Source organism: Schistocerca serialis, chromosome 8, assembly GCF_023864345.2.
Source record: "Schistocerca serialis cubense isolate TAMUIC-IGC-003099 chromosome 8, iqSchSeri2.2, whole genome shotgun sequence".
Classification (NCBI taxonomy): domain Eukaryota; kingdom Metazoa; phylum Arthropoda; class Insecta; order Orthoptera; family Acrididae; genus Schistocerca; species Schistocerca serialis.
The window spans coordinates 561999483-562024122 of record NC_064645.1 but is presented as its reverse complement, the minus strand read 5'-3'; the positions used below and the strand labels follow the sequence as shown (position 1 = coordinate 562024122).

At 44.2% G+C, this 24640-nt stretch overlaps 1 protein-coding gene across 1 annotated transcript in view; it reads left to right on the top strand.

Annotated features, from left to right (window-relative positions):
- The window catches only part of LOC126416386 (agrin), a 354777-nt gene that overhangs the window by 194398 nt on the left and 135739 nt on the right, over nt 1-24640 (top strand). Inside the window, exon 2 of the mRNA XM_050084069.1 lies at nt 9472-9597. Coding sequence (XP_049940026.1) covers nt 9472-9597 — 126 coding nt within the window. The remainder of the gene's footprint in view (nt 1-9471; nt 9598-24640) is intronic.

Genomic DNA, 24640 nt, shown 5'->3' with positions numbered 1-24640 from the left:
CGTTTCTGAAAGTATTTGTATGGAGTGTAGCCATGTATGGAAGTGAAACGTGGACGATAAATAGTTTAGACAAGAAGAGAATAGAAGCTTTCGAAATGTGGTGCTACAGAAGAATGCTGAAGATTAGATGGGTAGGTCACATAACTAATGAGGAGGTATTCAATAGAATTGGGGAGAAGAGGAGATTGACTAGAAGAAGGGATCGGTTGGTAGGACATATTCTGAGACATCGAGGGATCACCAATTTAGTATTGGAGGGCAGCGTGGAGGGTAAAAATCGTAGAGGGAGACCAAGAGATGAATACAGTAAGCAGATTCAGAAGGATGTAGGCTGCAGTAGGTACTGGGAGATGAAGAAGCTTGCACAGGATAGAGTAGCATAGAGAGCTGCATCAAACTAGTCTCAGGACCGAAGACCTCAACAACAACAACAACAACATCCTTTACAGAAGAAGGTCTTTATGTAACAATTCTCTAAAACAGATTCCACAAAACAGAAAAAGGAAGAAACGTTTCAAGTTTAGCGTCTTCTATACAGCGCGGTCATCAGAAGCGGGGTTGGAGTTCAGACAGGCTGAGCGGTGCCATGCGGCTGCTCTAGCGCCTGAAGGCAGGCAAACCCTTCGACACCCTTCATTGGGTATGCCTGTCCTCAGGTGCTAAAGCAGCCGTGAGGCATCACTCAGCAGAATAGGTGTCTGACAAGCACATTTGTAACGTGCTCACCAACGGTATGTGGGTGGCACCTAGGGTGCTGGAGGAACCCTTTGCCATTCTATTCACACCCTACTATGTAGGACCATGTGAACCCGACACTTAAAAGGCAGTAACCAACAGACATTCCAAGATATAGAAAATCTTATCATCTGTTAAAAGAGGTCTTCTCGTTGTATGAAATATTCTTCTACTTCGGAGCCACGATCGAGCTTATGACACGCGTCAAATTCTGACGTGTATTTTAGAAATTGTTTCGGTAAAAATCTCTATTTCCAATTTTTCTTTGCTTGCATATCACGTCTACCTCTAGGTCTTCGATCACGTGTCCAGACATTCTAATGCCTTGAATAAATTTCTTGCGTTTCCAAAAGCGAGAAAATAATGATTAAAAATTAAAAATTCTGATTTTTGTCCACATGTAAAAATTGTTTTTGTATAATTTCTGAATGTTTTCCTGCCGTCGTAGTGAATCCGAGGACAGATACGGTGTAGCTCTCCCCGCTAGTACATCCTGCATAAACTCTTCATACCTGCGTACTGTATTCAAGCCTGGCAAATTCATAATTCCTTCATGCCTCAGAAAGATGCCAATCGTTCCCAGAATGAGATTTTCACTCTGCAGCGGAGTGTGCGCTGATATGAAACTTCCTGGCAGATTAAAACTGTGTGCCCGACCGAGACTCGAACTCGGGACTTTTGCCTTTCACGGGCAAGTGCTCTACCAACTGAGCTACCGAAGCACGACTCACGCCCGGCACTCACAGCTTTACTTCTGCCAGTACCTCGTCTCCTACCTTCCAAACTTTACAGAAGCTCTCTTTCAGGAGTGCTAGTTCTGCAAGGTTCGCAGGAGAGCTTCTGTAAAGTTTGGAAGGTAGGAGACGAGGTACTGGCAGAAGTAAAGCTGTGAGTACCGGGCGTGAGTCGTGCTTCGGTAGCTCAGTTGGTAGAGCACTTGCCCGCGAAAGGCAAAGGTCCCGAGTTCGAGTCTCGGTCGGGCACACAGTTTTAATCTGCCAGGAAGTTTCATGCCAATCGTTTATTACAGTGAACTTATACTGTTAAGTTCTCTTTCCCCTTACTCGTTTCAGTACCTCTTCATTTGTTAGTCTACGTACCCACGTAAACTTCAGCATTCTTCTGTAGTGTCACATTCCTAAAGCATCTGCTGTGTTCTCGTCTATACTGTATATGGTCCACCTTTCATTCCATCTACGACGACACTCGAGGCAAATATTTTCAGAAATTAATTCCTAACACATTTCTATGTTAATATACTAATATACTCATCTTTTCGAAAAATTGTTTTTTGTCATTGACGGGTGGCTTCCGTCAGTTAGTTTGCTGCGCAATATAAGGTGCGATCAAAAAGTTTCCGTTCGAAGGCAGTACAATCCACAATCGGTATGTCAGGCAAAATCACCGTAAGCACTGACACAATCATTCCGACTACGCAAAAGGTTGAAGATGCCGATTTGGTAAAAACACTGTGTCCTGCTGCATGAAGAAGTCCGTAACTGCCTGCTCGTACATCCGACAGGAACCGTCGACCCTGAACCGAAACTTTTTGGTCGCCCCTTATAATAAAACTGGCTACTACCGCCAGTGTGTAATTTCTTAATCCAGTTACCTCAGAACTACTTGATTTACGTCGACTACACTGAATTACTGTCGTTCTAATTTTGTTGATATTTCTCTTACAAGCTATTTTGAAGACACTATCCATTCCGTTCAGTAGATCTTCGAAGTACTTCGCTGTCTTTCACTGTCAAACCTTAAAGTTTTTATTTCTTCTCCCTGAATTTCAATTCCTTTCCAAAATCCTCCTTAGTTTATTTCATTGCTCGCTCGATGTACAGACTGATAGCATGGGGAACATGTTGCGTAAATGCTTCGTCTATGCGTAACTACTGTAACCTACATCTACTTGAACCTGCTTAGTGTATTCACAGCTCCGCTAACAGCCTCACTCCGCTGCTACTCCCTCCTATCCTTCTGATTCCACAGAATCTGTCTGGATTGCACGGAGAACATTTGGGCAGGATCGGCCAAGATTTCGGCTCACTGGCTACGCCCACGCCATAGTGCCAAAGCGCTCAGCATCACTTCACATTTCCCCCACCGCCACGTTTGTCTGTCTGAGGACGAGGAGCGGGAAAAAGGGAATCAGCGAATGCGCCTCATGTAGATGGCAGTACAGTACTGCATACGGCTTGGTTTTGTATTTCACATTTCTCAGCAACACAGATCACAAACAAATCAATTTTCAGTGTTAATTAATTATTTTTGGCGTGCTGAATACGTATTTTTTATGTGGTAAGAAACATCGGCATACGGATTGAAGATGCCACGTAATCGTAACGTATTTACTTTCATAATCGAAAAAACGTCTTTCACAGAATTTTCGCTCGAAACATTGTAACACTTTTGTAACCTCATTATGTAGATTTGGAAAATGTACCTGAGGAAAGCAATGTAGACGTCCTGGACAGTTTTAACGTAAAAAGATTTGTCATTAAAATTGGCCAGTCAATTACATCTGCACATGCACAGGGAAGCTTTCCGGCAAACGTTTCTGAAAAACGATTCGAAAACAAATGTAAGAGTGGCAGTGCGCTCAAATCCTTTAGAAACTTTCCTGATAATTCTTGCAAGGACACAATGAATCCTTCAAATCTCGCGGTTTCTTTAACGCCAGTGAGCTTAGGCTCTGGGCTATCTTTGTCAGAATGTGTCCCTTTTACAACGCGAGTTTTCTTCTAAATGAATCCCCTCCAAATCAGAAAGAAGTGACCTTGCAGTCTTGCTGTAGGCAGCGTGCAGTCAAGTCCATTTGCAATGAGAAGTCTGCAATCAATTCCGGATGTTCTAATTTTCGTTCCAGCACTCCTTTCTCCTTCATAAATTGAACAATAGCGGGTTTTAAATCGAGAAACCTTTCCAGGCATGCCGCTTGACTTAACTTACGTACTTTGCAGTAATACAGTATATGAGGCCTCCATACTCTTCGTTCATATCCATCGAAAACTGTTGAAAACGACAATGTAATTATGTGTGCGACTTCAGAAATTTTACTATTCTTATCAGCAGTTTCTTCAAGTGCTCCATGCCTGTGAATTTAGCACAAAGTGCTTCTTGATGTGCAGTACAATGAATCCCGTCTGTCGGTCGTTGTAATTTTTTGCTCTTTCATTGTCATCTAAATGTTCAAATTCTTTCTGCATGGTACTGTAATGTCGTTTCATAGCAAATAAGCAGTACCCCTCGCTTATATGAATTGAGAACTTTTATCCTTCTCTTCCATCATTCCCATTCGTTGTACAGGATTGTGACGATAGACCGCTAGACTGCCTCTTTTTGTGCTAACAGCTACTGGATCTGTCAACGACACGAACAAAAAGCGAAGGGCAAAAGCGCTGATAGCACTATTCTCAGACAGAGTTGTGCCGACCGAAAAATGTCGCACCGCAATGTTACATGAAATGTCGAGCAGTTCAGGCTAACTCCGAAAAGGGGCGAGCAAAACAGAATGACAGGTCGGGCCATCATGGTCCGCACGCGAGCTGCACATGACGCACTAGTGAAGTTTGACACGCCGTGGCCGGCCTTGGTTTAAGCCCTGGGGAAGTGAATATTGGCCGTGTCGGAATCTTACTTGGTGCTGGCAAGCCTCAGATTCCCTCCAGTACCGTAGTATTACAGCAGTAGGTAGCTGGGCACCGCGCGGGAAGGCGGCCCAGCAATGGCCATAGACCTCTGCTACCTACAAGCTGTCCGACCGGGAGTCAGGATGAGGGTCCAGCACGGGTCACGACCATCACGCCGGGTCGGTACGGTCGTGAGCAGCAGAGTGCAGCCCCGCTTAAACCACGTCCTCTGTGCGGTTTATCCGAGCCGCGTCTGGACAGAAAACAGTGTCCGCAGCAGTAAACCTCCTCCCTCTTTATTCCTCCATGTCGCCTGCCTAGTGGTCCTTTATAGGTCGTTACCTTCACAGTGAGCGTTGCACACCAGTCGGAAGCTAACCGACTGTACGGCAATGTGGGAGCCGCAAGTAGTGGCGAAACGTAGTGGAGGAGCCGGGATGGTCCTCACTTCAGCCAAGAAGGCCCGCCGAGCGCCGTCGCTTTTACTGCGATGCCGCTAAGTCAGCGTCATTTTGAAAGCCTTCTACTTTATCTATTGTTAGCTGTTTCTAACACTGTAGGACTGGTCTTTGCAAAAAAAAAAAAGTCAGTTCGAATATATGCATATATACTTACAGTTACACAACCTTTACTTGAATTCCATCGACGAAACTTCGGACGTTGTTGATGGATATATCGTGAGTACTTTGTGTAAGAAGCCCATGGTCTCCTATGGCTAGTTACAGAACAATAATGTAATTGTGATTAAAGCAATTTATTGCCCCAATCAGCTTTGTTTGCGTAAAGAAGGGTTTTCAATACACTAGTAAAGCCTGTAATATGCAGGCGCCAAAACGTACAAGACAAGACTCAGATCAGCAACAAACACTGTTGGATAAACGAAACCGAGATGTAGTGAATGCAACGGAGAAGAATGTTTTCCATCCGGCCAGAGCCGTAACCGCGCCACAAAAGAGAATACCAGCGCGACTCACACTCCAGAGAAATTAGGTCACTCGAGAGCTCAGCGACACAGGCACGGGCACAGGCAATGCCTACTTAAAAGAAACAATTCCTACACTCGCGTCAGTGTGAAACTGCGGGAAAACTGACCGCGGAAAAGATGTCAGTGTATTCAAAACGGGAAAGACCATGGTTGGTGTAAGGCAAAGTAGGGCGAAACCGGGTACCTCATTTTTAATTCATGTAGATTATTTTCATTGATCAATAAATTTGCAAATTAAGGTTATTCAAATCTTTCCACACCCCGTTGGATAAAATAGGGTAACCATTCAAATGAATGGAAGAATTTGAAAACAAAGAAAAGGTTTATTCTGCTGCAAAAAATACATGAAAACATATAGAAATCCTTATATAGACCTATACTACCAATGGATACGAAAACTCTTTTTTTAATATCAAAACTCGTTTTTAACAAGGAACTTCAATAATTCCAAGTATTTCAGTAACATAAGCGAAGTTCTCGATAACCGGTCCTAATTAAAAACCGAAAACACAATTGATTAAGAACAGAAATATCAGACCAAGTGGTTTTTTAGGTCCGTAGCACTGGATCCTCTTCACCTGATGAAGTATAAGAATATATGTAGAATTATTGGAGGTATGGATACAGTGTCTGTCTCATGAACAATGTTCAAGTACTGTGGAATTAGAAAACCACTTAGTCTGATATTTCTGTTCTTAACAAAGTATATGTATGTATTCACCTTCGTTACAACTTGACCTCTTCGTTTCTTTCCCATAAAAAGATATAATTTTGAGTTTTTCTTGTCTTCTTTATTTTTCCTGGCTTTTTCTTCAACTTCCAAATCACTTTTGTATGGAGAGCTGGTCAGGATTGCTGATTTGCCCCTTCTTCTTCTTGTGATTTCTTTGCACTTTCTGCCAAGTCAATCTTTGAGGGAGACATTGGAAGCATTTGGCAACCCGGTTTTGTCCTACCCAATGTATCCGATTTTGTCCCACAGTGCAAGATTGAACAAATTATGGCGGCGGGAAGTTAGCATTCACATTATGTGCATCATATTAATATTGAAATACGCTAAAGACCATGTTTAATAGAAATATTTACTTAATATTTTTATCAGCTCGAAGAACCGCCTCATCGCAGAAAAAATTCAGGAAAACTTTGAAAATGAAAGGAAAGACAATACGTGTTCGCTAATGACGTTTATTTACCTCTCCCAGAATGACGACTGTTGATATTTCTGAGTGTTATGAGGCCGGTGGCAGCACTAGTGACGGAAATCTAAATCTACCTGGTTCGACCTGCACACCCGGGTTTTACCATACCTTGCCCTATGCCATGGCGTACTTCATCTAAAAGACCAGCAATGTTTATCAGTTGCAAAATAGAGAGACGCTTTGACGATCTTACCTCTATTCTTCTTCGCAGTTTTACAGCAAACTTTGGAACATCTGATCCCAAGAACGGTGTTATGTACGAAACTGAGGTCAATACTGAAATATTCTTTTCTTGAATTTAATTTTGTAATTATTTTGAAATAGACTTAGAAGACCGTTCGTTGTAAAAAGTTTTATTTCTTGTTTTGTCAGATTCTATGTTGCTTTAGAGTTGGTAATCGGACAAAATGCTGTCGCTAACATTGTAGCATGAATCGTTTTCAGAAGGCCGTTAGTATTTAGGATGTTCCGTACTATTAGGGTCAAAATTATAGGTTTGGTAGATGGTCCTAAACTCAGCGAATGGAGATAAAGAACTAATGTTAGGAAACGAATATCTAGTTCCTTATTGACATAAACAACTTATCGCCGACAGCCTTAAAACAGATACCCATCAGTCTCAGTGCATGCGTTGCAGTTGAACGGTCCACCGAGAGAACTCGACTCTGGCTTCAGAATGATTCGGCCCCTTTGCTTACACATGTTAAGTTGACGCCGTCACTGCTGGTGCTGCAGTACCGATCGCACTACTCCCTGCATGCGCTTCACCGGCACTTTGACTGCTGGTTACTGGTGGAAACCTCGCTGTCCAACGCCATCTCTTCAAATTCTACCGTGTCGACGATTCTCCGACGAGTGCGCTCTGTACCTAGAAGTTTCTATCCAAGGCGATAAATTCCATCCACTTAGCATGAGGACATTTCCGAAACTTTCGTCTTATCACACGTTTGGTTTTTCGCTCAGTAAGTCCGAGTGGTGCATACACTATCTCATCAAAAGTATCCGTACATGCCTACGCATTGCGAAATTGACCATTAGATGTCACGACAGGCGGAACCGCGAATATAAAAGCAGGCGGAGTGTACTGTGGTGTTAAGTGGAAACGCGAAGGAGCAACCATAGGTAAACCAAGACCAAACGGACTTCCTGTACTGGAAAACAGGGACCGTCAAGCATCGCGGAGGGTATATGCAAAAAAAAAAAAAAAAAAAAAGAAAAGAAAAGAAACCCTCATGAAATCAGCGGAAGAAACCACTCGTGAGTTCCATAGTGCTGACATCAGTCGACCCGCAGCATTCTTTGTTCGTGGAGAGTTAAAACAGAGGGCAGAGAGATGCCACTGGTTGGTGGATGACTGATAACGAGTGATTTCAAGTGATGAGTGACGATATACTGTGGGTTTGGCAGATACCTTGAGGACGTTGTGTGCCACCATGTATAGTGCCAGAGATGATGCTCTAAAGAGATGGTGTTACGGAATGGGACTGTTTTCCGTGGTCAGGGTGTAGATTCTTTATAGCGCTTAAGAAAATGCGAAGTGCGAAATCACATTTTATAACATTGTGTACTTCGGAGACTATGATTGTTTGCGTCAACATAACAATGCACCCTCTCATAAAGCCGCAAGTGTGAGGCGATGGCTTGCGGACAGTAACATTCTTGAAATGGACTGACCTCCTCAGCATCCGGACCTGACCCTAATGGAACACCTTTGGAACGAGTATGAGCGTCGATTTTGCCCCAGTTTGGTTGGTTGGTTGATTCAGGGGAGGGGGCCAAACAGTGAGGTCATCAGACCCATCGGATTAGGGAAGAATGGGGAAGGAAGTCGGCAGTGGCCGGCATTTGACTGAAGCGATTTAGGAAAATTACGCAGAACCTAAATCAGGATGGCCGGGCGCGTGTTTGAACCGTCGTCCTCCCGAATGCGAGTCCAGTGTGCTAACCACTGCGCCACCTCGCTCTGTCTTTACTCCAGCCCCCAATGTCTGATATTACTACTTCTGGTTTCAGCTCTTGAGGAAGAGTGGTTTGCCGTTCCTTCCCAGACATTCAGACGCCGCACTGAAATTGTCTCCAGCCGTCATAAGCGCGATGGGCGGACACACCCCACATTAATGTCCGGATTCTTGTGATCAGACTGAGTATATAGCTGCGGACGTACTGAGCGGAAATATTAAAATAGGTTTTGTTAGAGTCCTTACGTTAATCGGATGGAACTTATCACCATAAGCAGAAAAGTACGAGAAATAGCCCTTCTAGGTACAGAGACAGAATCGTTGCCTACCACAGTGAAATTCGAAAAGATGGCGTTAGAAAGTGATGTCTCCACTATTAATTAGCAGTCAACATGCATGTGAAGCGCACACTGGGAGTACAGTGACGTGTACTAGAGGACCGACAGTCACGATGTCAACAAACGCTACTGTGTGCAAACAGAGGGGCCAAATGATCCTGAAGCGAGTGGACTATTCAGTTGCAAAGATATGAACTGTGACTGGCGTCTGAATCTGCAAATTTCTGTAAAGATAAACCCTCCTTCTTCGACGTTCAACCGTTATTGGAAACAATCTTCAACTCCAGTGCAGACACCTTACAGACGATAACGTATTGCTTTTCGAGGTAGCGCCAACAACTTCGATGGGGCAGGCAGTTGGCTGTCGTGAAACACGGTCAGCGTACAAGCATTTGTTGCGTGCACATACACACACGTATCACTCCCTCAAATCTTTACAGTTCTGGGACACGCTATAACAGTCATGTAGAACAGTGAGCCTGATCTCTTTCAACGCTGTTTCTTGTAGCATGGTCAGACGTGGAATGTAGCTCGGATGGAGGCAGCTGGCTGGCGTAGCCGGAGGCTGAGCGCCGACGTTTCGCTGCAGTGGACGCATCTTCATGAACTGTTTTTGCTGTGTTGCAGGCGCGGCGGCTGGCGGCCCGCAGTGCCCGCGGGTGTGCTCCGCGGCGGGGGCAGAGCCCGTCTGCGGCTCTGATGGCTTCATCTACAGCAGCTCCTGCGACCTGCGCAAGAAGACCTGCGGAAAGGGTGAGTGCCACGTCTCCTCGTCCACATCTCTCCTGTATCGGAACAAGACACCGCTAGTTTTTTTCCTGTTTGTGTGTAGCTTCCCATCAATTTTGAAGTAGCATGTGTCCCAAATAGGATAATTTTATCGATATTTGAGGAATAGCCGCATTGAACCATCCCATTTAGTTTTGGCCGTTTAATGCTGGAGGTGACTGAAAGTGTCTGTGACACTGGTCACATTATTTATTTCACCTGGCAATATTATAGCCATCAGGCAATCTTCTGCATCTAACCATACTCCGCATTAATTTTGTTATGATAAGCATGTTTTAAGTTACGTCTAATATATAAGATTATAGAACGTTTAGTAATTACTATAGTACAGAAAAAGAAACACTGTTTACATTCATTCACGTCAAAAACAAAAAGGACAAGTTACAGGAATTTTCGCACATCCATATTTAAATTGGTGGGACATCAGCTGGTATAATAGTATCTAGAATGAAATTTTCACTCTACAGCGGAGTGTGCGCTGATGTGAAACTACCTGGCAGATTAAAACTGTGTGTCGGAACGAGACTTGAACTCGGGACCTTTGCCTTTCGCGGGCAAGTGCTCTACCGGCTGAGCTACCCAAGCACGACTCACGCCCCGTCCTCACAGCTTAGAGCACTTGCCCGCGAAAGGCAAAGGTCCCGAGTTCGAGTCTCGGTCCGGCAAACAGTTTTAATCTGCCAGGAAGTTTCAGCTGGTATAATTTTTATTAAAAATGAAACTCCTCCAACTGTACTTAAGATTGCATATTTATTTGGCTACTAGTATCGACGTTGCGTCAACGCCATCTTCAGGCCCGTACACTTTGATGATATCAATTGTGTGTGGCTGGGTACTTGAAGTCCGAGGTGAGACCAGTACGTGCTCCACATGATCCTCTTAGTTGAATGTAATTCTCACACTAAATGTGGAGCACATATTGGTCTCACCGCGGACTTCTGGTACTCAGCCACACACAACTGATGTCATGAAAGTGTACGGACCTGAAGATGGCGTTGATGCAACGTCGAAACTAGTAGCCAAATTAATATGCAATCGTAAGTACAGCTGGAGGAGTTTCATTTTTAATAATAAAAAAAAGTTACAGGAAGGTGTGTTTAAATTACGGAGGCTAGTGATAATGCACGTGAGAGGAGAGCTGAAAGGGGGGGGGGGGAGGGGGAAGAAGTGGAATGCGATGAAACATAATTAATCAAGATAGGGGAAAGGAAAGTGATGTCACTGATTGAGGAAGAAAAAGAGAAAGAGGAAATATATGGGAATTTTTGCTTTAGTGTTTGATAGAGGAAAAATTGAACATACACATCAATTTTTGGAGGCACATTGTCAGGGCGACAGTTCAAAACGCTATATGTGTTTGAAACTGCTAATCTGACTAAGAAAATTAATTAGGAGACAGGCACACCTTTAAAACTCAAGCTTAATTACGGTGTATAAATGTTTTACCTAAGACAATCAAATGTTAAGGCTCTAGCTGTGAATCCTAAAGTGGAGAATTGCGTAATACTGAATACACGATTAATTGAAGGTGACAACAGAAACAAGTTTTAAATTAACACATTAATTTATTGAAATAAGACACAAATTGCGTGATAAACTGCCTGAAAAACAGCCTGACTGCCCAATTACAAAATTGCATTATTTGATTTACACCAAGGCAACCTGCTGGTGCCCAGAGTTCTTTGAAAGATTTGAGAATGCGCCCTGTAGATGCAACTGCCGTTCTGAAATGCCACACGAGTTGCTAACTAAATGTACACGGTGACTGTTTGCCTGACTACTAGACTGAAAAATACATCCATTTACCAATGCAGTGTATGATATGGGGCAGATAACTGCAATTATGTGACTTCATTCTAACCAACGATTCTTCTAAGGTGCCGATGCTGCTAGAAATGTTCACCGTATCAGCATGAGACGCGCAGTGTATTACCGTCGCGACTGGCTGTCTGGTCCTAAGATAGTAAAAACTCTGCTCAAGTCTAGGTCCTTATTTTGCGGCATCCTTTGTTTCTCTTGTAAAGCATGAGATTGGTATCGTTTGAAGGCACAATTCTGAACAAGGCGCAGCGCTGGCTCCCATTGATAAAAGTTCTTTCCCTCCGCACTGCTCGGCTGTTAGGCTGGAGACGTGACGCAAACGAATAACAGCCACCGGTGCCGTGGGGAATCGCCTGACAATGCAACTTTCACTCTGACAATATCCCACACTACCTGTCTTGTTCTCTGCGAATTCCAGAGTCGTTGCTGGCTGCTGGGGTTCACTTCTTCTTTATGTCGGGCCCTGACTTGCCTGTCCCAAATCCTGTGAACGCTGTCCCTAAGTACTCTCAGAAAGCAAAGAAAAAGGACACCCACACCATACAAATATAGTTAAATCATGAAGATAGCTGGAGACCAGTAAATACCGTCACTGCAGGGCAGTTTACTTTTCTGAGCAACTATTGGAATATTCCATCTCCTCATCATCCTCTTAGTTGGAATGTGATTCTCACACTAAATGAAAAGAGACACGCCACTTTTCAGCAGAAAAAAGTGCTTCATATTATTCTTTAAAGCAACAGGACAGAGAAGGTGTTGGCGATTTTTTAAATTAAATTGCCGGCATTTGAATGTACACTCCTGGAAATTGAAATAAGAACACCGTGAATTCATTGTCCCAGGAAGGGGAAACTTTATTGACACATTCCTGGGGTCAGATACATCACATGATCACACTGACAGAACCACAGGCACATAGACACAGGCAACAGAGCATGCACAATGTCGGCACTAGTACAGTGTATATCCACCTTTCGCAGCAATGCAGGCCGCTATTCTCCCATGGAGGCGATCGTAGAGATGCTGGATGTAGTCCTGTGGAACGGCTTGCCATGCCATTTCCACCTGGCGCCTCAGTTGGACCAGCGTTCGTGCTGGACGTGCAGACCGCGTGAGACGACGCTTCATCCAGTCCCAAACATGCTCAATGGGGGACAGATCCGGAGATCTTGCTGGCCAGGGTAGTTGACTTACACCTTCTAGAGCACGTTGGGTGGCACGGGATACATGCGGACGTGCATTGTCCTGTTGGAACAGCAAGTTCCCTTGCCGGTCTAGGAATGGTAGAACGATGGGTTCGATGACGGTTTGGATGTACCGTGCACTATTCAGTGTCCCCTCGACGATCACCAGTGGTGTACGGCCAGTGTAGGAGATCGCTCCCCACACCATGATGCCGGGTGTTGGCCCTGTGTGCCTCGGTCGTATGCAGTCCTGATTGTGGCGCTCACCTGCACGGCGCCAAACACGCATACGACCATCATTGGCCCCAAGGCAGAAGCGACTCTCATCGCTGAAGACGACACGTCTCCATTCGTCCCTCCATTCACGCCTGTCGCGACACCACTGGAGGCGGGCTGCACGATGTTGGGGCGTGAGCGGAAGACGGCCTAACGGTGTGCGGGACCGTAGCCCAGCTTCATGGAGACGGTTGCGAATGGTCCTCGCCGATACCCTAGGAGCAACAGTGTCCCTAATTTGCTGGGAAGTGGCGGTGCGGTCCCCTACGGCACTGCGTAGGATCCTACGGTCTTGGTGTGCATCCGTGCGTCGCTGCGGACCGGTCCCAGGTCGACGGGCACGTGCACCTTCCGCCGACCACTGGCGACAACATCGATGTACTGTGGAGACCTCACGCCCCACGTGTTGAGCAATTCGGCGGTACGTCCACCCGGCCTCCCGCATGCCCACTATACGCCCTCGCTCAAAGTCCGTCAACTGCACATACGGTTCACGTCCACGCTGTCGCGGCATGCTACCAGTGTTAAAGACTGCGATGGAGCTCCGTATGCCACGGCAAACTGGCTGACACTGACGGCGGCGGTGCACAAATGCTGCGCAGCTAGCGCCATTCGACGGCCAACACCGCGGTTCCTGGTGTGTCCGCTGTGCCGTGCGTGTGATCATTGCTTGTACAGCCCTCTCGCAGTGTCCGGAGCAAGTATGGTGGGTCTGACACACCGGTGTCAATGTGTTCTTTTTTCCATTTCCAGGAGTGTATATAACATTCTGCAAGTCATATGCCTTGGCCGGGTACTGAAAAGTGAAATTGTGTTGGGTACTTTGTACCTAATGCTTTTGCATAACGGCACTACTTGGCAACGCAGATTTGCAGTTCTTAACTACCCTACATGTAGATGCAGTTTTACGTGTCTCAAGAAACAACTTTCCGAATAATTCGGAACAGCAACTGTTTGGTACATTAGAATATTCGCTTGTAAGTGCTAGACACGAAATTTTATTACAAAAAAATTCGAAAAAGGTGTAATAACACTGTTATCCCAATTTTTATGAAACTGTATTCTTACCCTACTGCGCGTTATACAAACAAAACTGGCGAACAAGTTTTGCTGTGTCACACGTAAAAGATTTTTTACTACAGACACCTTTTCATGAAGAAAGTAATTAAGTAAGCATGAGCTTTTCTCGTCGATGGGAATCAAAAGGAACTTTTATTTTTTATGTCATTTGCAGTTACATGTTGAAACTGATGTGTCCGTCCAGGTTGCAATGACTGTACAAGTTTATTTATCAGAGATTAACAGCACGCCTACTCTGACGTGGACTGAAACAAAACATAAAATAAGTCACTTCTTGTAATAGAGCAATAATACTTCTGGCTGCTGAAGATCGGTTAGTTTGTCACTGAGTCTAAGTTTCTTAAACACACACTTAAAACGAAAGTCAAGAAGGACGCTCAGTACTAAACTACAAACTGAATGAACAAAGTTTAAGTCACTTAAGGAGCAAAACTGTTTAAGTCCGGTGTATAGCGGTTTGTAAGTCAAACAGGAATGAAATTACAAGCCCATAAGCCTGTCACGACAGCAGAGTCCCCATCTTGGCTCTGAGCACTATCGGACTTAACTTCTGAGGTCGTCAGTCCCCTAGAGCTTAGAACTACTTAAACCTAACTAACCTAAGGACATCACACACATCCATGCCCGAGGCAGGATTCGAAACTACGACCGTAGCGGTCGCGTGGTTCCAGACTGTAGCGCCTAGAACCGCTCGGCCACCCCGACTGGCAGAGTCCCCATCTTCCTCGGCGAGGAGATCACGAACACTCTAAGACCGAGATGGCAGCTCCCAAGGTTGCGAAATCAGACGTGAATGGCAGTGACATGGAGGCCAATCTAGAGCGAGGATCCTGAGTGACAGAATCCTTTCGAAATCGACGCCTGGCTCAGCAAACTCACTCGGAGTGAAATTGTCTGGTCTGGCTCGAGGGCTGCCGCTAGTAGCTACCATTCAGCCCTAGGATACAGCTGGGCCTGTTTGCGAGACATGTGAAAGAGAATAGATCAATGTAGCCAGTAGCGTTTAGCTATGCTTAGGTCACCTCCTGCTGAAACGGTCGGAGCTTGTCTCCTGGAAAATTGTCCCCTGCGTGTTAGGCATCTGGGAAACGCTGTCGTGAAGTTGCTTGCTGAATTGTAGACGTTAAGCCTCGGTACAGCAGGAACTATTACAAATTTTATTTTTCAAAGCATCTTCCATTTTCTTCCTAAAATTCTTCAGTAATATGTTGACGGAGTAGTATGCAACATGCTTCAGCATAAAGTTTACTGTGTGGATGTTTATATCCCGCTGACCAAAAAACAAATAATTAAGCATGCTCTATAGTTGTTGCTGAAGCAAATAGATTAACTAGTTTGTTCCAGATATAATTTTTCTGTAACTATTTTATTTGCGACAACATAAATGTAATATCGTTTCTCTTCTGCCAAATGATGAGATGTGGTCATAAAGCTGTAATCGTCACATGAAGTAAACCAGGTTACGTAAGTGTAACTTGATGGTGGTGTCAGTTCTATGGTGTTAGTTCTTCTCTGGGTACTCACCCTTCAACGAGATAGGATGAGCTACCAGCCACCCTACACCGCTGACATGTAGGTACAAGATAAAGTCCAAAGAAAAAAAAATGATGGTGATTATCTGCTGTCGAAGCACTCACCAACGAATCTGTTAAGAAAATCACTTCTGAAGACTGCAAGAAAGCCATCAGACATCATGGGGAAAGCATGACAGAATGAAGCTATGCTTCAAAATTGACTAGATAAAATGGTTATGTCACTACAGAACGGTAGTGCCAGTGTTACGTCAGGCATCTGTGATAGTGGCGAGAGAGATTTCGGTTGAATTTTTCTATTTTGATCATAAGAAAGGACAGGTGGATTCAGCTGAGTCTTCACGACTGTTATTAAGAAGCGTGTTGTCAGCAATTTAGCCTGGTGAAATTCATCTCAAGAGCTCCGCCGTTACCAGATAACCTGTGAGTGGACGGGCGGAATGGCCCCTCGGCTGAGAGCCTAAAGCCGTCGGCACACGGACCGTGCATTCGAACGTTGAACGTGCCGAGTTTATGACATCATAACGTGCAAACAGCACGTTGCGAAGTCTTTACGAAAGTGCAGAGCAATATAAAGCATGACAAATGTTCTGAACGTGCATTTGAACGTTGATCAGTGAGATGGTACAACGCAAACTACGACACATACACGCCATAAGTCCTCAGTTCAGAGACACGAGATGCCATACTGGCTTTCAGTTGAAGCCTATATGTACGTACAGGGTAACAATTATGACCTATGTGGAACAAAACCGTCACAACTTCTGGACGGTTTGCGTTAGGATGTTCAAACCAAACGGTTCCCCGCGGTGCATGATGGGAATTAGTATGCGAAGGCATGGTTTGGCTTAGCGACGAAGCCAACTTTCATTTGGATGGGTTCGTCAGTAAGCAAAATTAGAGCTTTTGGGGGACTGAGAATCTGCATTTCGCCATAGAGAAGTGGCGTGCAATGTCCAGCCACGGAATAATGCTTGTGTACATTAATGATCTCTCATCAGTTAGACTGCCAGAAGCAGAGTACGTTTTGTTTGCAGATGACACAAGTATTGCAATAAATAGTATGAGTGTAGTTCTAGAAAGATCTGCTAATGATATTTTCATGGATATTAATAAATGGTTTAAAGCCAACTCACTGACATTAAACTTCGAAAAGACTAACTATATGCAATTCAGAACCTGTAAGAGGTTTCCACCCAGCATATGCATAAAGTATGAAGAAGAGCAGATAGAAGAGGTTGATAGTCTTAACTTCCTGGGATTACAACTTGATAATAAATTCAGTTGGGAGGAGCACACCACAGAACTGCAGAAACGCCTTAACAAATCTGTATTTGCAATTCGAGTGTTAGCAGACATAGGTGACACAAAAATAAAAAAATCTTGCATACTTTGCCTACTTTCACTACATAATGTCATATGGTATAATATTTTGGGGTAACTCTTCGAGTCAAACAAAAGTTTTCAGAGTCCAAAAGCGTGTAATACGTATTATTTGCGGGGTAAATTCACGGACGTCCTGTAGAAACCTCTTCAAAGAACTAGGTATACTAACTACTGCCTCTCAGTATATTTACTCCTTAATGAAATTTGTCCTAAATAATACATCTCTTTTTCCAACAAATAGCTCAGTTCATACCTACAATACCAGGAACAAAAATGATCTGCACAAGGAATTAACAAGCACCTACTTTAGTTCAAAAAGGGGTCCACTACTCAGAAACACTCATCTTCAATAATTTGCCAGCAAACATAAAAAATTTAGTTACAAATAAAGATCAGTTTAAAAGAAGCCTGAAAGACTTACTAGTGGCCAACTCCTTCTACTCCATTGGCGAATTTTTTAATAGAAACAAATGATGTATTGTATATACTCATACTATTAGTTTTGTTATTTCAGCTTAAAAAAAAGTGACATGTTCCACATCCAAGAGGATCTCCTCAGTACGGGTCTATGGAACGAAAAACTAATCTAATCTAATCTAATCTTGGTGCGTTATACCTTGATGGCACGTAGAATACCAAACGGTATGTGAAGATTTTGAAAAACGGTTTCCTCGCCATTATCCAATGTGACACTCATTTCGACAAGATGTGGTTCATGCAAGACGGAGCGCGACCCCATCGAAGCAAGAGGTTGTTTGATGTCCTGGAGCAGCACTTTGGAGACCGCATTCTGGCTCTGGGATACCCAAAGGCCACTGGCATGCGCCTGGATTTCCGCCATATTCTCCGGATCTGAACACACGCGACTCCTTTTTGTGGGCTATGTAAAAAAACAAGGTGAACTGCAATAACCCGAAAAGCATTGTTGAGCTGAAAACAGCCATCAGGAGACCATCGACAGCATCGGTGCTTCGACACTTCAGCGAGTCATGCAGAATTTCGCTATTCGTCTGCGGCACATCATCGCCATTGATGGAAGGCATATCAAACACGTCATAACCTAAATCGGAATATTTGTAGTGGCGTTTAGATATTGAATAAAGTGTGTGCATGCTGTAGTTTTTAATTAATTTACGTTCCTTTTCATATAGTTCTATAATTGTCCCCGTTTGTAACCATCAGCAAATGTCGTTAATTGTATGATCTGCCGTAATAAAATGACGGGAAACGTCATATTGGTGGTTAAGGAATTATTGTAAATTGCGTATTATGAAAGTATGGGGTTTCAAGACAACGGCATACCGAGAGTCCAAAAGAAATGGAATGTTACTGGTACAATATGTTACAAGTAAATGGCAGTTAATAACATATCCATTAAAGCTTTCAGGAGGCGATAAAATAAATTGTATGGTCGTATAACACTCATGGTCGGTATAGCGCAATGAGTAGAGTCGCAGAATTGTAAGGTGTTGTGAGACATACTGCTGGTCGAGCCTGACTAGATTTAATTTTTTAAAAATTTTTGCTAGCCTTCTCGTTTTCTAATAGGTTCTTATACTTTCTTATTAGTTTAATAAGAGTACATACTATAATATTCGATGTTATGTAAATATAAGCGCTCTTTTTCTGAGGGGTAAGTTCGTTCGATTAGCTTAATCTACAAGAGGACTTAGAGTACTCGCAGTAAGATATTTTGCACTTGTTTTTTATTTCACTTGTTGTAAAGATTTTGCTGCTGTTCAGGTAAGAATAACGTTTGGATTTTACTAAAAAGAGAGAATGATGAAGTAATTTTATCTTATGTGGAGAACTATTGTAAACTTGTATTTGCACTGTTTCACTGTAAATGGTACTTTCCTTTTTGCCTTACATGTCCAAGGCTATTGAAGTTTTTATTTATGTATACTACGGCCGGAAAAACACAATTAACATATGGACAAGGGATGAAATGTGCGTTTTCATAGAGCTAACGTAAGAGCTACACGCCCTCCCATTTCATAAACTGTGTGATGTGCGGGCCAAATGTAGCCGACAGCTGACGCTGGGGAGCACTGCGATCAGCTGTACCATGTTGAGGCACTGCACAAGATGGATTGTTTTTGGGCGCTCAGCACTATGTTGAACTCAGCATGCTCAAAATTGACGTTCGAAAGCATGGTCCGTGTGCCGACGGCATCCCCAACCCCACTCATGTTGGCTGTAGAGACCTTCTGCTACACCATACAGTGTGCGAGGATCCGAGGCTACGCAACTATAGAAACTCGGTATCATTTCATTGTAGTACTTGGTGGTAAACAGCTGTCGCGCGTTAATAACCGACATTTTTGGATTCATATGTTCGTTTCCGCCACCTTGGAAGCATCCATTGCACCCTTACGCTCCGTTTATATCAATACATTCGCCGTAGACCACTCATACCAAAGCTGACCGTGTTTAATATACGAATATTGGGTTTGCAGCGCTAGAGATCAGCCTCATTGTTTTGTCAGTTTTAAACAGGTAGTCTTTGTTGAACTTCCCCTGTCCGTGTGCCCACAAAGTGTTTCCACCCATGGCTCTTTACCTTAATGTGTGACTGAATCGCGGTGTTCGTCTTCATTAAACGGTTTAAGAACACTCTAAGGGACTGGATTACTTATTGTTGTGTATGTTTGTACTCTCGAAGAGGCACTACGAAGGAATTATCCGGATGGGGCGGGAGTCGGTAGATTTAATGTACACTGTGTGCGAGTGGGCATTGTCTTGCTGAAATACAAGTCCAGGTTGGGTTGCCATAAAGGGCAACAACTGTGGGCGTAGAATATCGGCGACGTATCGCTGTTCTATAAGGTTGCCGCGGATGACAATCAAAGGGTTCCTGATTCTAAAATAAATGGCATCCCATAGCATCACTCGTTGTTGTCGGGCCTTACGGGGAGCGACAGTCACGTTGGTATCCCACTGCTGTCCGGGGTGTCTCCGGACACGTCTTCGGTCCGGAATCTCATTGGCTGGAGTAGAATTGTCTTCAGCGACGGTTCCCGCTTCGAATTTTGAGACCAGATGACCAGTGAAGACGTATTTGGAGACGTCCCGGACAGTGGTGGAATACCAGCCGACTGTCGCCCATCACAGAACCCACAGCCTAGAATGATAGTCTAGTGCGCCATTTTATTTCGTAGGTAAGGAATGAGGAGGTTCTACGCAGAATCGAAGAGGAAATGAATATCTGGAAAACACTGATAAGGAGAAGGGACAGGATGATAGGACATCTGCTAAGACATGAGGGAATGACTTCCATGGTACTAGAGGGAGCTGTAGAGGGCAAAAACTGTAGAGGAAGACAGAGATTGGAATACGTCAAGCAAATAATTGAGGACGTAGGTTGCAAGTGCTACTCTGAGATGAAGAGGTTAGCACAGGAAAGGAATTCGTGGCGGGCCGCATCAAACCAGTCAGTAGACTGATTGATGACCAAAAAAAAAAAAAAAAAGAAAAGAGGACTCCTTTGGTTGTCATCCGCATACACTCCCCGATTTGTTGCCCGTTATGGCAAGATGTCCTGGGCTTACATTTCAGCAAGGTAATACCAGCCCACGTGAAGCGTTCCTACAGTCTGTCTTCGTGCTTGGCAAATCTGCCTTGGCCAGTCAGGTAGCGGGATCTCACCCAAACTGAAAACATTCGGAGCATTGTGGCCAGGACCCTCCAACCAGCTCTGGATTTTGACGACCTAACGCGCCAATTGGACAGAACTTCGCACGATATCCGTCAGGAGTACATCGAACTACTCTGTCAATCGATGCCAAGCCGAACAACTGCTTGGATAGAAGCCACAAGTGGGCCAATGCTTTATTGACTTGCTCAATTTGTGAAGCACTTTCTATTGAGTAAATCATCCAGTTTTTCTGAAAGTGTAATAATTTGTTTGTCTGTACATGTACGTCACATCTATCGACTGCCGCCCCATTCGGATAATTCCTTCGTTCAACTTCCTTTGTGTCTTAGTGCATACTTTATGTCTTTTCATGTATTTACGGCTTGACACTCGGCAAGCCTGCCGAACGCCTGCGTAGTTCGAAATTGTGTACTGGCTAGTTATCATCTCTTTGCATCGAGACTACTTCTCATTTCAATGTGTTTACGATAATGTATCTGCTTATCCTTTAACTGTCTGTTACTGCTCTGCAGTCGCCACCTATTCTAATCGTTAATCAATTAATTTCAATCAGCAACCGAAATCTAGATACAGTGCGTAAAGAAGAATCCGACGCCATCACAATCCTGAAAGTAGCAGGCTAGCAGGTGAGATCCTTCTAATCTGGTTGTAGGGAAGACGGTGACAGGTAGAACTCATTTATTTCTTTCATCTCGATCTCGGAAAAATTAAAAAAAAGCATGCTGCTGCTATCCGTTTCTTGTAATGAAACCAACCGGACTACTGCTCAGCTTTTTGACGCGAGAGAGGCGTTATACACTCACCTAAACCGAGTGAGAAAAAAGCGTGCTGCATGCCGAAAATTCGGTAGCATCGTGCGAAAACGCATTTTCGTAAACTTTCCATATATCGTCTAATTAATGTGTTTCCTAAATAAACCGAGCTGTGAACATGGCGTAGCTCTTCCAGAACGCACTTATGTGCGAGTTTGGACGAGCTGAATGAACATCTGTTCATCGCCCCACGTGCTATTTTCCGACAGTCAGTACTAACATAATTCTGAATTCGTTTTCTAAAGAAGAACTCATATTGGACTTGGAGACAGTTTATGCTATTATTCTCAACGTCACACAACATATATTGTTTTTACCGTTGTTCCGTTACTAGCAAGTTTAAAGCCTGAGAAAGATCGAAATTACTTATACTTGCTGTGGACCAATTTGTTGGGGTGAAATTTTCTCTGCGCACCCAACGAGTCCACGTCTTACTTGCCGGTTGAGAAAATGAACACGGTAACCTTGAGCCCTGCCAAGCAATTTCCGTTGTAGCCAGGAACACAGCGATTGCGGGACACGACAGCACACGCAACCGATTTCAGCCGTTCTGCTACAGGAGATGGCAAATGTTGTAGCATCAAAAGGTCAATGCTACGGTCGCAGGTTTGAATCCTGCCTCGGGCACGGATGTGTGTGATGTCCTTAGGTTAGTTAGGTTTAAGTAGTTCTAAGTCTAGGGGACAGATGAAAAAAATGGTTCAAATGGCTCTGAGCACTATGGGACTCAACTTCTGAGGTCATCAGTCCCCTAGAACTTAGAACTACTTAAACCTAACTAACCTAAGGACATCACACACATCCATGCCCGAGGCAGGATTCGAACCTGCGACCGTAGCGGTCGCGCGGTTCCAGACTGAAGCGCCTAGAACCGCATGGCCACTCCGGCCGGCGGGACTGATGACCTCAGATGTTAAGTCCCATAGTGCTCAGAGCCATTTGAACCATCAAAAGCTCAATGTCCTAGCAATATCCCTAGGTGCCGTTGCTCGATCACAGCCAGTTGGCTTTGGCGGCCTTTTGCAGTTGATGAGAGTTGCTAGATACGAGTACTGCATAGCTGGTGTTTAGCGAGACAGTGGACGAGTGGTAACCGAGACTCTGCACGGCAATCCGGAGATGCCGGCTGCCGGTGAGCAGGTGTGTGTCTGCTGGTACCACAGGCAGCACGAAGGCGCAGCTATGAGATCAGAAGCAGTGTGTGTGCTCTGCTGCGAGGGCAGTGCCCTCCAAACAAACGAGAGGACGGAGTGCAGCACATCCACTAATAAGGTTCATCTCGTGCTTTGTTTAGTGAAGTAATTTCTCTTACATACTGCATGCTACGAAATGTTGCGTTTCATTTCTTCAGTGTTTACTACGAGTTAAAAAACTAAACAAGCTTTGAAATCAATCAGCAGGATTACCCTCGTTATTCTGGCGTGGTAACTGTATAAAACCACGCGATGATGAATTTCCATGAACCCTCGAAAACTAATTAATAGCAGGCCACCTCATTAAGAACTAACCTCTAAATGCTTGTGCGCGAAATATACGGCCCTAGACATAGCTCTTAAAGTGGGGAATTTACAAACAAATATCTCACTCTAACTAACTCTCTGTGACTGGAGTAATATGTTGGTGATCACTGAGCTGATTGCTAATATCTTCCAGGATATAAATTAGAAGCCTAAAACTTAATGTATGTGAAGGAGTCGACCACAAACAGCCATTAAACTCCACACACATATTTATTCGTAAACACATTAATGAGAGCAACATATTAATGAATGATTAAAACCGGTGATAATTAGCTCTAACAGGAATTTATGTCAAGATTACATGGAAAGCAGTGTCACTCCCCTATCAGTTATTAATCCTTTCCCTCCTAAGAATTTAGTCTCCCGTTGTTCAGTGATAACTGACAACTATTAAAACCCGTAATACATAATCGGAAAAGTGACTGAAGTTGGTGACTAAAATCCAGAAGACCACTCATTCATTAACAGTGCAAAGGAGACGAGACAGGCGATCGTCCTGGATTTCACAAATGTGAAATCAGTTTTACTACTCTGCCAGTGTTGCCAATTACGCTCACCGTAAGAAAGACGTGCAGGCCGCTTCACGAAGACGGAATTATCAGCACCTGAGCCGGATTCAAAGATGCAGCACCTTCTACCGCTCAGGACCCTTTCGCATCCTACCGGCGAAAGGTTCTCAAGCGGCACTCATTTACGCACTGCGTATTCCTTGTCGCCAAAATAGCTCCAGTCGCCAATGGCAGAATAACTAACCACTGCGATCCAATCACGAGGATTCCTTCGAACAGAGAATCCCGGCAAAAAATAGCACGTTTTTCCTAGCTTCCAATGACAATATGAAATCCCCCGCCTACCAAAACATTTTCATTTCAGTGCTACAGTCTGATCTCACACTTCTTTATGCTAACCGCAAATTATGCTGCCAATGTCCATAGCCTCGCAACCGGATTCGAGAAATCCAGAGAGAACCGCTATCCGCTATCAGGCTAGAGTTTCTGGTAGCTTGCGCATCCTACTAACGGCTTACTAATCTTCAAAAGAAGTCAGAAAAACAGGGAAAAGTAGCCCCCGATTCCTGTACGCGGCGCCGTACCGCTCCATGCTGGACCTTAACCACCAGCAGTAATTGCCGCCCCCTGAAGGTTCGGCTGCGGCCCGTACACCGTTCACCGACCTGCTTGGCCGAAGCATTTCCCGTCGCTCCGAGTCGAATACTCTGAAGATTCGAACGCACTCCAGACATTTGTAATCCAACAAAAACCGTCAACCAGTTAATAAGGAGAGAAATGCAAATTACACAGGGCACCCTACTGCCACTCACAGTGTTTTATGACGTCAATAGCATTTCCCATGCCGAATTTTCCTGTTGTCAGCCTCAGAACGATAAATATGTTCTAATTATTAATAAAATCGGCACGTAAAAGGCGTGCCGCGTTTCATCTAAATTTAGCAGCAATTTGCATTCAATAAACATTGAAACTAGTGATATTTTCTTCTTCACTTCTTTCTAAGCTAAGGCCCGTTTCCTTCAGTACCCCTCAGTCTACTTTGAAATCGTCACCCCATCTTCTCCTTCGATGGCCTGTATGTTTTTTACCAGCTGCTGATTTATTTCTTCCGATTTTCGCAATCACCCGTTCATCCATCCTGTCTCTGTGCTCTTTCTATTAATATTTTCTCTTACGTGTCCACTCATTAATAGAGTCCACTTTACATCCTTTTCTAATGCTTTCACTTC